Consider the following 14,797-nt stretch of genomic DNA (forward strand, 5'->3'; position numbering starts at 1 on the left):
CCGATATCACAGGTCTGCTTGCCATAGGAAGCCGCCAGTGCTCCCAGGGGCCAGACCTGCGAGGGTTATTTGCCAAAGAACAGTGGAAAGCAGCACACACACTCCAAAATCAGTGCGAGAACAGACTCTTCTCCCATGCCGCATTTCCTTCCACGAATAAACTGGGATACCGTTTTCGCTGTAGAAACAAGAGGGGAGGCTGGCCTGAGAGACTGAACATTTTTATCCAGGAATTATTGAGACTCACCTGAAGTACTGTTTACTTCTTGGGATCCAACTAACTTGGAAACTGGGTATTGGTTAAAAATCATATTTCTCCTTGCTACCAGCAGGTGGCGATCAAGCTAAGAGTAATTATAGACAAAAATCATATTTCTTGTTGCTTATCTCAGCTTCTAATGTGAGTCAAATTGTGAACTCAACTGTATAAAATGAAAATACTGTTTTGTAGAATCTCTATATTAGTTTTAATAAAAAGACTGTGTTATATCCCATAATGTTAAATCATTTAATCTTTACTAACTACTTTCAGGTTACTGCCAATTTTTGCCTCTCATAAAGAGTGAATTATATTATTACATTATATTCTCCAATAGAAAGAATATACTTGAATTATCAACTTCCTACACAAATTTCTCTCTCTGCAGTTTACAAGTTTTTCTTTTGTTATTTCTGTAACATAAATGTCTAGAGTTAAATTGCTAGTCAGACAGTAGTTTGTTGTTGTTTTTCTACTGTTAATTGTGAAAAACTTCAGACATATGCCAAGAACAGCTCTTAAAACACATATATCCTCACACCTGTTAATCTTGTTTTACTTATATCTCGTCCCATTTAACCTCCCCTCTCCCATCAAGGATTATTTTGAAGGATATAATCATTGTCATTTTACCCACAAATATTTAGGAAGTTTCTCTAAAGGATATATGGACTCAAAATTATAGCAATAATATCATTATCGTGCCATATTATCAACTTTGGGATGAAAAAAGTAGTTTTCCTAACATTTTTATTATGAATGGGAAATGGGTTTTGTCAAATGCTTTTTCTGCATCTATTGATATGATTGTGCCATTTTTCTTCATTAGCTTATTGACCTGATGTGATGGATTAACTAACTGATTTGTGAAGACTGACCAGTCTGGCATTCCCGGGACGAGTCCCACTTGCTTGTGGTGTACAATGCTTTTGTATATTGTTGGATTTAATATCTTGTTGAGAATTTTTACAACCATGATCAGGAGAGATATTGCTTGCATCCTAATTTTCCTGTATAATAATGAAGTTGAGCACTTTGCCACGTGTTTACTGGCTACTTGAAGATTCTTTTCATATTGTGTGTTCAAGCCTCTTGACCCTTTTCAGTATCAGGATGTCTGTCTTTCTCTTATAAATTTGTAGCAGTTTCCCAAAATATTCTGGATATGTCTTTGTCAGAAATATATGTTGTAACTATCTTTTCCCATTCATGGTGATAATTTCCATTTTACTCTTTTTTAGTGATGTATAATATTCACAGAACACAGTGAACCAATATGTACCACTTAATGAATTCATAGTTATGTACACACCTGCGTAACCACAACCACAACCACGGGTGTTCTCTGTATCTACCTGTGTAACCACAACTCGGATGAAAATAGAACACATTTTCAGCAGCACAGGAAGTTCCTTCATTCATTCTCCCAAATGCCAGCTCCCAGCAAAAGTGACCATTATTCTGACCTTTCTATCACAGGTTCATTTTACCTAACTATTTTTAAACTTTACATACATCATAAAACATGTCCATTAGACATGCAAGTGTATCCTTTCCGTTGAGCTTCTTTTAAGCTCTGTGAAAGCTAATCAATGATACTGCATGATTTCATTGTTGTTAGTATTCTATTTAATTAATACAGCACAACTCAATTCTCCATTACATGGTAGATTTTCAGATTGTAGCTAGTTTGGAATACAGTGATTAAAACTGTTGTTGGTATTTTTTACATGTCCTTTGATGGATATAAGTATTTAAAAATTGTTCAGTCATAGGGTAATGCTTGGATTTAGTGGCTCATGCTGAACAATTTTCAAAGTGTTGGTACTAATTTTCAGTCCCATCAGCAATAGAGAATTCCACTTGCTCCTCCCCCTCCTAACACTTGTATTACCAGTCATTTCATGTCTGCTGTCAATTAGGGGCGTCCGGGCATTTCCGGCATTTCTCTTATGACCATCGATGTTGTTTACCTTTCCATAGCTTATTTGTAATTTGGACTTCTTTTGTAAAATGTCTGTTTACACTCTTTGTCTGCTTTTAAAATAAGGCTGTCTTTTTATTTCATTTACAGAAATTATTTATATATTCTGGGTATGAATCATTTTGGAACTACTATCTCTTTATCTGAGGCATATATTTTCACATTCTAAGTGTTTTTTATTGAATAGAATTTCTTAGTTTTAAAGAAGTTAATGTATCTATCATTTCTTTAATGGTTATCGTTTTGCCTAGCCCAAGTCATGAAGATATTCTCCTGATTTTGGTAATTTGTGATTTCTTTTTTTCTTGATCATTTCTTGCAAGGCATTTATCAATTTTGTTAGCTCGTTCAAAGAACAGACTTTTCTCTTTGTTAATTTTCTCTATTGTCTGGTTGCTTTCTATTTAGCATTTGCTATATGCTCTTTTCTCATTCTTATTCTATATAGCATTTGCTATATGCTCATTCTTTAGGTTTATGTTGCTTATTTTCTTCCTATATATTTGAAATAGATGCTTAAGTGAGTTTTAGAATTTTGTCTAATGTATGCATTGCAATCCAGATTTTTTTTTCTTAAAACAGTGGTTTAACTGCCTCCACAAATCATGAAATGTCAATATTTTCATTTTAAAATGTTACCTATGGGCACCTGGGTGGCTCAGTTGGTTAAGCGTCTGACTTCAGGTCAGGTCATAATCTCTCAGTTCTTGTGTTCGAGCCCCGTGTCGGGCTCTGTGCTGACAGCTCAGAGCCTGGAGCCTGTTTCAGATTCTGTCTCCCTCTCTCTGCCCCTCCCCACTCATAGTGTGTGTGTGTGTGTGTGTGTGTGTGTGTGTCTGTCTGTCTCTGTCTCCCCAAAATAAACATTAAAATTTTTTAAAATTTTTAATAAAAATGTTATTGAGATTTTTTTCCCTAATCCAGATGGCATTGAGAACTATGTTACTTAATTTCCAGATATTTAAAAACTTCCTCAAAGAGAAAAATCACCATAAACCCAGCCTACCTCTCCTAGATACAGATTTTTAAAGGCTGCAAGTCCCCCTTTGGTTTGTAATTTTCTGATATTTTCAATTTTTAAAGCATTTTACCCAATTTTTTCTGGCTATTCTCAAGAGTTTCAATGATCTGAAAAAAAAACAGGCTATTGTTACTGGAAGTGTAATTTCTTGTTGCTGATTATAAAAGGGGTGAATCTAACATGTTCTCATTAATAAATGTTTTCTGTAAGTTTTTTCATTAATTTCTCCCTTTAAATTCATTTTCTTTCCTTTTCCTTTCTTTTTTGTTTATATTGCCATTCTCTAACTTCTCTGGATGCTTAGCCTAGTTTTTCTTTTGTTCTTTTTGAATAGCCAAACGAAGGCTATACATTTCCCCTGAAAGAAACTGGCAAAACGGGGCATCTGGGTGTCTCAGCCATTAAGCCTCATAACCTCTTGGCTCTTGGGTTCGAGGCCTGCCTTGGGTTCTGCGCAAACAGTGCCAAGCCTACTTTGGATTCTCTTTCTCTCCATCTCACTGCCCCTTTCCCCTACTCTCCACAAAGGGCTCTCTCTCTCTCTCAAAAATAAACCTAAAAAAAAAGAAAAAGGAAGTGGGGTACCTGAATGGCTCACTGGGTTAGGTGTCGGATTCTTGATCTTGGCTCAGGTCATGATGTCACAGTTTGTGCGTTTGAGCCCTACATCTATCTGGCTCTCTGCTGATGGCTGGAAGCCTGCACAGGATTCTGTCCCTCCCCTCTGTCCCTCCCCTGCTTGTATGTGCTCTCTCTCACTCTTTCTTAAAATAAATAAACTTAAAGAAAAATGGAGCCTACAAGAGGTATTTAGTGTACTCACAAAATGTGAGCTGCACAGTACTTTTCATTCCATGTAATCAGAATTATCTTCTAAAATATATTTTTATAAATTGTTGGATCCATAAATTATTTAAAAATCTGTCACATAATTTTCTAGTTACTTTATTATAGTTTTCCAGTTTCACTTTATTGTAAACAGAGAAAATTACCTTCTGATTGACATTTTCTAAGTTTCTTCTTTTAATGTCCTTGTATTTGGTCAGATTTTGTAAATGTGTAGAATGTTCTTGAAAAGAGATTCCTATTCTTAGTTATTGAATAAAACATTTTATGAAGGCAAATTGGCTCTATTCTTTAATCACGCTGTTCAAATGATCAATTAATTATCATTTATTAATTTTGTGAAGTTTTGTTTGTATGGTAGTTTTAGTTAAGCTGGAGCTGTATTTCCCAGATTTTCCCCCCTCTTACAGGGTGTCAGGTTCTAGTTGCAAGAGGCAAATGTAAGTGAAGCAGCAGCTAATTCTTTGCAGCCAAATATATGAAGGACATTCAGGCAGGGCTCCTGTTGGCTCTAGGTTGTCCTCACTCTTTTCCACTTTGTGTCCAGATATTCCTGATGAGCAGCGAAGTTTGGCTGCAAACTTTAAGAAGTAAGTAGCTATCCAGAAGCAACGGCTTTCCACCGACTTCCTCGTGCGCCTTCCTGCCTCGTCTCATTTCTGCTCTTGAATCTCCGTATGTGCTCCAATTTTCCAGCCATGGCAGTGTTTCAGGAGAGGGGACTGGTGCCTTTCTCTGAGCCTTCAAATCTCCCTTCCAGACCATGACTTCCCAACTTCTCCCAGTTTCAAAGGCCAATTTACTGAAACAAATCCATTATTCTAAAATATTCACAGTTTTGCTGTCCTGATTAAATCCTGAAAATCTGTTTTATTCTTTCAACCTAGAATGTGTCTTTCACACATAGAATGTGATGTATTCATCTTAATCTCTGGCCAGCATACACTTTCATTTCCTTGAATATGTTAGTAAAAGCAAATACATCTTTTACTCTCTCTCTCTTTTTTTTAATTAAATAGAAATTACAGGTCTAGGGCTCTAAGGGTATAAGATTTCAGTTACCTCTACACACTGCAGAATTAGAACAGTCCTAAAAACTTGGGAATCCTGAATCCACATGCACTGACATAATTCCTTGATGGGTTGGAATGATAAGTTTGAGGGTTATTTCCAAAAAAATGCTTTAAGCTAGGAATTTGGCATTCTTAGAAATTACTCAATTCTTATACCCACCAAAACATAACTTAGATTTTTTTTTTAATTAAAAAAATTTTTTTTGAGAGAGAATGCATGTGAACAGGGGTGGAGTAGGAGAGAGAGAATCTCAAGCAGGCCTCATGCCCACTGTAGAGTCCATTGCAGAACTCGATCTTAACCTGCGCAGAAATCCAGAGTCGGTCGCTTAACTGATTGAGCCACTAGGTGCCACTGGGAGATTTTCTTAAAAGATCCTCTCCCAAAGACTGAGCTCTGGGACAAGACCCAGGGATATTTCACACAAATAGTCCAGATACTTCCCATACAGGTGGCTGCAGGGTGTGTGTGTGTGTGTGTGTGTTTTCAGAAAGATGGGTAGGAAATAATCAGAATCTATCTCAACATACTATTTTTCTCCGTGGGGCCCTCTCAAAGGCGAAAAAATAGACAAAACAACAAAAGTACCTCCTTCTCCAAATTTTCGGGACCATCCAGCCTCTTACTTAAGGAATTTGCATCTCTAAATGTGAAAAAGATGGAATTTTGTGCAGTAAACATTTTACATGTAATGCATTTTAATGTTTCTAAACAAAAGTAAGACTTAAAAATCTCTTAGGGCACTCAAATTCAGTAGAATCATATCAATGTTTTACTAGAAGAATAAACTTGAGTTCATGTCGAAGTATTTATTCACTTCACTGCATGAGTTTGAATCTCTTGAGATTTATGTATATGCTACCGAAGAGCAACGTTCCCTGCATACCTCCATAACCACCTCCTTGGGGGAGGGGAACAATGGACAAAAGGAAAGGAAAAAGGAGTACTCATTTTCTTGGCTAACACCATGGCGCAGAATCACTGACAGGGAAGATAGGCTAGTCCAATATGCGGGGAGGGGGGGATGGAAGCAGGTATTTTATACACTTTGAACCATGCTATTCTTTGTAATATTCTCATGAATTTTTACATAATGCTGAAATAGCTGATATACTTGAATTATCATACATAAAGCAGAAGAGTAAAAACCTGTCTAGAAAAAGAATAATGTAATAGTGATAGTCAATCACAGTGGCAGACTTCAAAGCCTAACCAATGGTACTTCTGGCAATGCCATGTTCCCCACTAACATTCTTTGATAACATAATAACTATTGCTAATTAAAAACAACTACTCGGGCGCCTGGGTGGCTCAGTCGGTTGGGCATCTGACTTCAGCTCAGGTCATGATCTCACGGTTCGTGGTTCAGGCCCCACATCAGGCTCTGTGCTGAGAGATCAGAGCCTGGAACCTGCTTTGGATTCTGTCTCCCTCTCTGCCCTTACTCTGCTCACGCTCTGTCTCTGTCTCAAAAATAAACCAACATTAAAATAAAAAGAAAACTGGGGCGCCTGGGGGGCTCAGTTGGTTAAGCATCTGAATTCGGCTCAGGTCATGATCTCACAGTTTGTGGGCTCGAGCCCCGTGTCGGGATCTGTGCTGACAGCTCAGAGCCTGGAGCTGCTTCAGATTCTGTATCTCCCTCTCTCTCTGAGCCTCCCCTGCTCACACTGTCTCTCTGTCTCTCAAAAAAATAAATAAAAAGCATTAAAAAACCCCAACTATTATAGAGAGGTTCTTTCAAAACAAATAGATTCTCCTTTTGACTGAGCAATACAAACTCTTCACCCTCAAGTGGATTCCATCAATAGGAGTCCACCAACAGAGATCCAGGGGTACCCATAGCAACTGACGTTACACAATCACTTTGGAATCCAAATTTTACTCTCCACACCTGGTAGTTTTCAACTTGAAACCTCTTTGGCTTTTCTCTCAGCCTCACTGAGATGGCTTAGGTGGGACATGCCTGTCGCTACCCACCGCTGCACCAGGATGCCTCACCGCACCTCTTCCCATGGAAGCATGCACGGCTTCAAAGCGAGAGAACACTTTATCTCCTTCGTCCTCGCCCCTCCTCTTCCCTATCATCTTCTATCTTCTCCTTGATAAGCTTAATGGCTTAGTTGAGAGAAGAATGTTAAAGCCAGGAGGAATCATGAGATGCAACAAAAATTAGACAGCAGCCCATATAATTGAGATACTCCCTTCTGATGGATTCCTCTAAAATAAATGTTTTGAGGTGGATTTTGCTTCTTGTGTGCAAAGAAAAACTGATGAAGGAAAGGATTAGAGATGACATTTGAAAAGAGCTACACAATTTTTTTGGCTTTGGCACTTAAAATTATTTCAAACAAAATCTCAAACATTTCCTGGAACATTTCTGAAAAGAAAAATAAAGTTGGGAGTTTGATCAGATGATAAAAACATCAGCTATCCTGATAAATCTCAACCTACACTTGGTAGTCTCTAAATTCATCCCTCCACTAGTAACACAATGGTCATTGGAATCATTGGAACTACTGTCTTCAAATGATTTCCTCTCTTGCTGGTTTCTCCATACATTCTAGAAACCCAACACTTGAGTTGACTTTAAGACTGCAGTGTACAGATAATTTTGCGAGTTAAATTTCTTTATTTATCTTAACACTCTGGATCTATAAATACTGCTAAGCCATACAAACTAAAACATATCCAAGAAGCCAGTTTCCACACTCTTCCTTATTTTATTAGCACCTAGGAAGAAAGCAATACATATGGGCCATGCACAAGGGTCAACACTGTAATAACACAGAATTTGGTTTGACAAGCCAAAGATATTGCGTCTGTGGCTTATTTCATAGTAACATTGACTGGTGTTCTCAAGCAAAATATACGTCTCCTCCTCATATGAAATCATTTTTTCAGTAATGAGATCATTTTAAATTACACAAAAATGTTTCAAAATCTACCCAGTGAATGACAAATCATTACTGCCGATTTGGGGGTAACTGTCTCATGGTTTTATAAAATTCATTATCCTCATTTCTAAATGCTTAATATTGACCATTAATTAATACCACCTGCCATATACTTAATATTGGCAATTCTACAAAAATGTATTAGTATCCAATAATGAAACACTACTTAAAAAAATCTTGTGATAAAGCCTCTTCTTCTGTATACAGTTAAAAAAAATCATTCTTTTTGAACTGAAGTGTAATTTGAAGCTATGGATACAAATACTATATAACTTAACTGGATCTCTCAGTCTGTAGTGTTAAAAATATGTATGAAATATTTTTTAAGAGAAAAAAAGAACAGGTGTACCTGTGCCAGAGGTTTTTTTCACTTGGCTATAAAATCCATTACCCCCTTCCTACCTGGTTGATCTACTTTTGGTGTTAAACTCCGTGACTGATGTTAAATCGACAATTTCTCTAAAACAAGCTACATTTGAGATGTTACATCATGTCAGATGACAATACAACCACTTCTTGGGTGTCAAAGGCATCAGGACGAGGCACTGAGGACTGTATGGAGCGATGCATCAATAGAAAACAGTATAAATCCATTAGAAGATTCGAGATTGCTTTAAACAGAGAGATCAAATTTCATAAACAACTTGTACCCAATTTATATAAAGAGAGAATGCACAAACAGGCTTCATGATGCAACATACACATTGTAGAAGAAAAATGAGTTTTAAAAATAATTCAACAAACTAATCAATATTGTCTTGTGTTTGTTAACTACTAAGAAGACACATTTACTTCTCTACAATATCTTTCATTTACTTGAAGAACTCAAGCAACCTAACAATTCTTAACGCTGTTTTCCCGATAAGATAATCCGGCCTTGAAACTGCTATTACCAAAATGTTGTCTTTAAAGAACTGAGACGTTAGACTTTTGTTGAAACCCAAATGTTGTCTCTTTAAAAATCAATTCTGTATTGACCTGTTAGGGCTATCTGTGATTCTGATGGAAGCTTAACTTATTGAGGGTGATTTCAGGAAAAAACCCCTGCCATAATATTTACTCAACGTTTTTAATGTGTGAGTTTCCTTAAGTCATCTGATTTGGGGTTTTCATTCACATGGTCTAAGATGACAGGATATATACGGTTCAGCAGGCCTCTTCACTTTTCTCCATGCCCCAACATTTTTCTTGATGGGAAGAAGTTATAAAAGAACCCAGTAGAAGCCCATGAAAATGTGCAGATGCACTGGAACATGATGGGACAGCCCAAGTCGAGTGTTTAATTCTAAACTGCAACATTCCATGACTCCACTATTCTGACTCAATATGCACTTTTAACAATCATTTATAGAACTCCAGAAAACAATATCTGGGGAGGGCTCAGTCAATGAAGAAGACCAGCAGTATTCTTCCAACCTCACAAAGTTGGTCTCTGTAAATGTGTACAGAAAACTCTGAATTTAAAAAGGAAGAGGAGGAGGAGGAGCAGGAGGAGGAGGAGGAGGAGGAGGAGGAGGCAGGGTGAATCTGAAACTGACATGTGGCTTCTGGCTTCTGGCCCAAAACCCAAGGGAGACTGTGAAGCCTAACAGGCCACCAGGGCTTGTTCAGTATGTTGACTAGACTGTCGATTTAGCCAGTTGTGCTTTGTTTTCCTGAATCAGGACTTCTTTGGCAAGTTCACTTGAATTAGCTCTCAAGTTCTCTTTTAATTTGTTAAGCTCAAAGTCATGGAGAATCTTGATAGTCATTAACTTTTCTCGCTTGATTCTCTCCAGAACATCTTTTGGAACATCAGGGATCATCCAGGCCAACAAAAATTTAACTAAAAACACAACATGCTGGAGGAAAAATAAAAGAAAATCAAGAACACTATTAGAATTGTCAAATGTTCAGCAGGAAATTCTTACAAACCACTTCAATCACTCAATAAACTGTGCTCAACACAGAAGTATGAGGTAAAGGCAAAAGTTACGGTCCTTGTCCCAGAACTTTCCCAGAAAGACAAACACTAAGCAAATAAATATATACTAAAATGTGTAATTACAGACATTTCAGTTGACCATGGTTGCTGAATATACTTTTTATCTGTGCTCACTCCTGAAAACCCAAGAAAATATTTGTAAAGGAATTTTTTAAAATGGTATAACTCACAAAGACCAAAAAAAAAAAAAATGGAGGAAACAGTAGTAGCAGATGCCAGAGATTGAAGACAGGTGGCACTTAAACTTGCAATTGGTGATATGATGACGGTAAAAACCAACAAGACAAAAGCCAACTTTGTTTTAGATCTTTAATAAATCTCAGAAAAAGCTTAGATGCCTAAGGACTTGGAGAGCATACCTGTGGGTGGAGTTGAAAACAAAATTAGCTAAAATTTGGTATAAGGAGGAGCAGGTGAATTTTCAGGACCTCTCTCCCACCCTTATCCAGGCACTACTTCTCTTCAACCTCACCCTGGCAGCAAGTAACTCAGCAAGGCTGAGTAATTTACTTTCTGCAGAAATCAAAACCGAAAGCTGTGAACTCAGGAGAACCAGAGACAGCGGAGGATGGAGACATGGCACCACACTGAAAACATGGCCACTAAGTGACACTCAGTGATTCCTAAGATCCCTAGTCTTCTGTCTTGCGCAGCTCTCAGAACACAGGTAGCCATAAAATAGTTCAAGAGAAAAGAGTTCGGAGGATTTTCCACAGACGGTAACCAGTTTGTGAAATTAGAATGGCAGATATCAAATTTTGTAGGTTTCAAATGAAAAGGTCCTCTCACTAACTTGTCACCCTACAGCGAAACCCACCAAGTGACATTCGTCCCTCGTGCACACAAAGCTTATAATCAGCTCTCATTTATTCACTCTTAAGTATGAGCAGGTTGGCAAGAATCACCAATTATGTAAGAAAGTCTCTAACGTAAAAGAAAAAGATTGAAACAGATAAGAGGCAACAGAAATAATGAAGGAACAAAAGAACAAAACAAAAAGACAAAAACAGAAGACCATTATTTATAGGAGAGACAATAAACTGTAGGAATTTCAAAACAGGAAGTAGAACACCTGAGTAACATAAGTTCCAGAAAGAAGAGAGGAAAGAAAGAAATAATAAATAAATAAATAAGTACAAGCAAGTTTTCTCAACTTGAAGGGTATGTTTTCAGATTTACAGGGCCCAGCAAAGTGTCCAGAAAAATGAATATTTTCCAATGACAACAAACTGCATTGTGATGTTTCATAAAAGAAGGACGAGTGAGAGAATCCTTAAAGCTTATTTATGTAATAAAAGATAATAAACAAAGACTGGGGAATTGGAATAGTATTGTATTTTATAACAACATTGAAGCTGACAGAAAATCGACCAATGTCTCCAAAAATACCAGGAATGCCTGGAGCCTGGGTGGCTCAGTCAGTTAAGGAGCCAACTCTTGTTTTGGCTCGGTCACCATTACAGTCACGGGATTGAGCCCCACAGCAGGCTCCACATTGTGAGAGTACAGCCTGTTTGGGATTCAGTCTCCCTCTTTCTCTGCACCTCCCATACGTGTGTGCCTTCTCTTTCTCTCTCTCAAATAATAAATACATTTTTTAAAAAGTGTCAGCAATACGTGACAGGGTATCTCCCTGTGTGAGACAGGGAAAACAACTTTCAGTTCTTGAATTCAATACCACTTAGTCACCTGTGCAGAAAGAAAAGAAATTTTCAATATTCAAGGTCTCAAAAATTGACCACCCATAATATTCATCTGAAAATTACTGAAAAATGTACTTTGTCTAAATAAGCCAGTAAACCAAGATGGGAGAAACATAGACTGCAGATAATATAGCATTCCATACAAGAGATGGTGAAGAAGTCCCAGGATGATGGTGAGTCAGAGCTCACCAGATTAAAAACTGGTCATCAGAACTGGGATGATTAAGAACATTAATAATAAATAAACAAAACTCTAAAATCAAAAGACCTCCTGGTGCAACTGAATGGTGATCTAAACCAATGATGGAAAATATGGGAATGAAACTGATAAAGTCAGAAAGAACTGAGAGAAAGAGAAGAAAAACATGGTGAGGGATACATAAAAGACTGCTCTTTTTTTAAAATTTTAAATGGTTTTTATTTATTTTTGAGAGATAGAGAGAGAGAGTGTGTGAACAGGGAGGGTCAGAGAGAGAGGGAGAGACAGATTCTGAAGACCGGCTTCAGGCTCTGAGCTAGCTGTCAGCACAGAGCCCAACGTGGGGCTCAAACCCACGAACCGTGAGATCATGACCTGAGTCGAATTCGGATGCTTAACTAACTGAAACACCCAGGTGCCCCAAGACTGCTCTCTTTTTTAACATGTAGAATTTGTGTTGCTTGCATTAGACTTGTCTATTATTAGATTTCACGGCAGAGTGATAAAATGCCTCACCTCTATTTCTCTCTCCCTTATTGGCCTTCCCATTTTATCATGTAGAACACTCAATATGTAACTTACCCAAATCCCCGCTCTGTATTTGTTTTCATTAATGCATGCCTTATATCCATAACAAGACTGGAGAGTCCACAAAGGGGGAAACTGCTCAGTGGACAGAGCAGAGACTTGGGAGTGATACAGCTGGCAATGAAATGCACTTCCAAGATTAGGTGACTATACTTTTTTAATGTTTATTTTTGAGACAGAGAGAGACAGAGCATGAGTGGGGCAGGGCAGAGAGAGAGGGAGACACAGAATCTGAAGCAGGCTCCAAGCTGTGAACTGTCAGCACAGAGCCTGACCGAGGGCTTGAACTCACAGACCACAAGATCATGACCTGAGCCAAAGTCAGATGCTTAACTGACTGAGCCACCCAGGCGCCCCTAGCCAATTATCTTTAAACCCACTGATAATTCTGATGAATCTCAGATTCATTTTTCAAGAGTCACTAATAAAGTTGAAATTACAGGGTTATTATTATAGCATTTTGTATCAGTATAAAATAGATACTCAATAATATCAGTGAGTTCTCTGTCCTTTTATTGACCTTGAGAGAAGAGGCCATATTTTTTTTCCTTTTTTTAATGTAACCTTGATATCTTCAACAATAGTAGGTGAACGGGGGTGCCTGGGTGGCTCAGTTGGTTAAACAATAGTAGGTGAATAATAGGCAACCCACTGTACTGAAAAATATCCCTAAGTTGCTTTTAGGACAACAAATACTTCTTTCAAAATAATTTACTGAGATAATACTAATTTTCTGCTGAGTAGACACCTTTAGAAACCTGAAGCGAGAGGACAGATAACTGGAATGCAAGGTAAGGAAGGCTTACTTCCATAACGATGATGAAGGTCATCTTGGCAGCAAGGACGTGCCAGTACTGCATATTATGAAAATATTTCTGGTCATGATCAGGTGGATATCTGTAATCTCTGTACCTGAGAAATAGAAGTAAATGCCAAAAAAAAAAATTTAGCTATGATTTCAAATAGAGACCTAGCATAAATTCTTATTATTTCTCTTGACACTCTTAATGTCAAGTCAGAGGAAAATAACTGCTGTTATGAAATGTTTCTTTTTGGTACAGATAAAAATTACGGCCACATGTTAGTTATACTTAGTCTGGTGTAGCAGAAGACAGGAGTGAAACTTCTCTCCTGCCCTTCAAAGTCAAATTTCTCAAAAACATTAGCAAAATGATGTTACCTCCATTCCTCCTCTTCCTACTTTTAAAGCAATTCTATGCACCACTTCCCTGAAACGCACTGTCTCCTATCATTAAACTGAAGAAACATGCTGATCCTCATCCTTTTGATCTTTTGACAACAGGACTTGACATTGTTGACCATTTCTATTTTTTTGAAACTCTATTTTCTTTTGGCATATTTGACATTGCATTGTTTTTGTTTGCTTTACTATTCTTCTGGACTTTTCTTAGTGCTCAACCTTGGGAGCTTACTGTTTCCTACAAAGTTGCTAGATATTGATGTTCTTCAAAGATTTAGTCCAACTAAGAAGTGATGAAATAAAAAAAACCTGACACACAGCCATGCTCTTACACAGTAGACTATTATTCCTCTATATGCAAATTTAAAATATAACAATGGTTTTTGTCTACCTGTGTGTCTATCAACATTTTGCTGTTTCTTTGTTGGAATCCTGGAAGAAGTAGCTAGCTTAAGTTTTAAGTGGTCTATATATATGTGTATACATATATGTATGTGGTCTATATATGTATATATGTGTGTATATGTGCATATATGTGTATACATACATATACATGTGTGTATAGACATTTATGTCATATATATTTATTATATATAATCTTTAAGTCATAGAATAAAAAGACCCTCACAGTACATGAGACACTGAATGTGGAAATATGTTCACAAATCTAATTTCATGCTTTCTACATGAAAGAAACCATTTAAGTGGGATGAATGACAAACATCATATTATTTCTCCCTTTCTCACTCTATCTCTTTTTAAGGACACATAGTTACATTCAAGTAGGTTAAATGCATATATAATATGATCATGCTGTATGATGTACAGATATTACATTTTGGGGTCAAGAAGCATTTGTTGGTCAGAACTCTTTTCACTAAATTAAAAAAATAAGAAACAATTCAAAATTGATATTATCTTTACCCATAATATTCTTTTACTCTTAGACATACTATGTTTCCAAATCAGATTCATATGATG

The 14,797-nt window shown here is 37.2% G+C and overlaps 1 protein-coding gene across 1 annotated transcript in view; it reads right to left on the reverse strand.

Annotated features, from left to right (window-relative positions):
- Positions 1 to 7,883: 7,883 nt before the first annotated feature.
- Positions 7,884 to 14,797, reverse strand: part of ANO5 (anoctamin 5) — a 101,561-nt gene continuing 94,647 nt past the window's right edge. The window contains exons 21-22 of the mRNA XM_029915295.1: positions 13,422 to 13,527; positions 7,884 to 9,982 (exon numbers count right to left, since the gene is read on the reverse strand). Of these exons, the coding sequence (XP_029771155.1) occupies positions 9,761 to 9,982; positions 13,422 to 13,527 (328 nt within the window). The 3' untranslated portion in view covers positions 7,884 to 9,760. The remainder of the gene's footprint in view (positions 9,983 to 13,421; positions 13,528 to 14,797) is intronic.

This window comes from Suricata suricatta, chromosome 11, assembly GCF_006229205.1.
Source record: "Suricata suricatta isolate VVHF042 chromosome 11, meerkat_22Aug2017_6uvM2_HiC, whole genome shotgun sequence".
Taxonomy (NCBI): Eukaryota; Metazoa; Chordata; class Mammalia; order Carnivora; family Herpestidae; genus Suricata; species Suricata suricatta.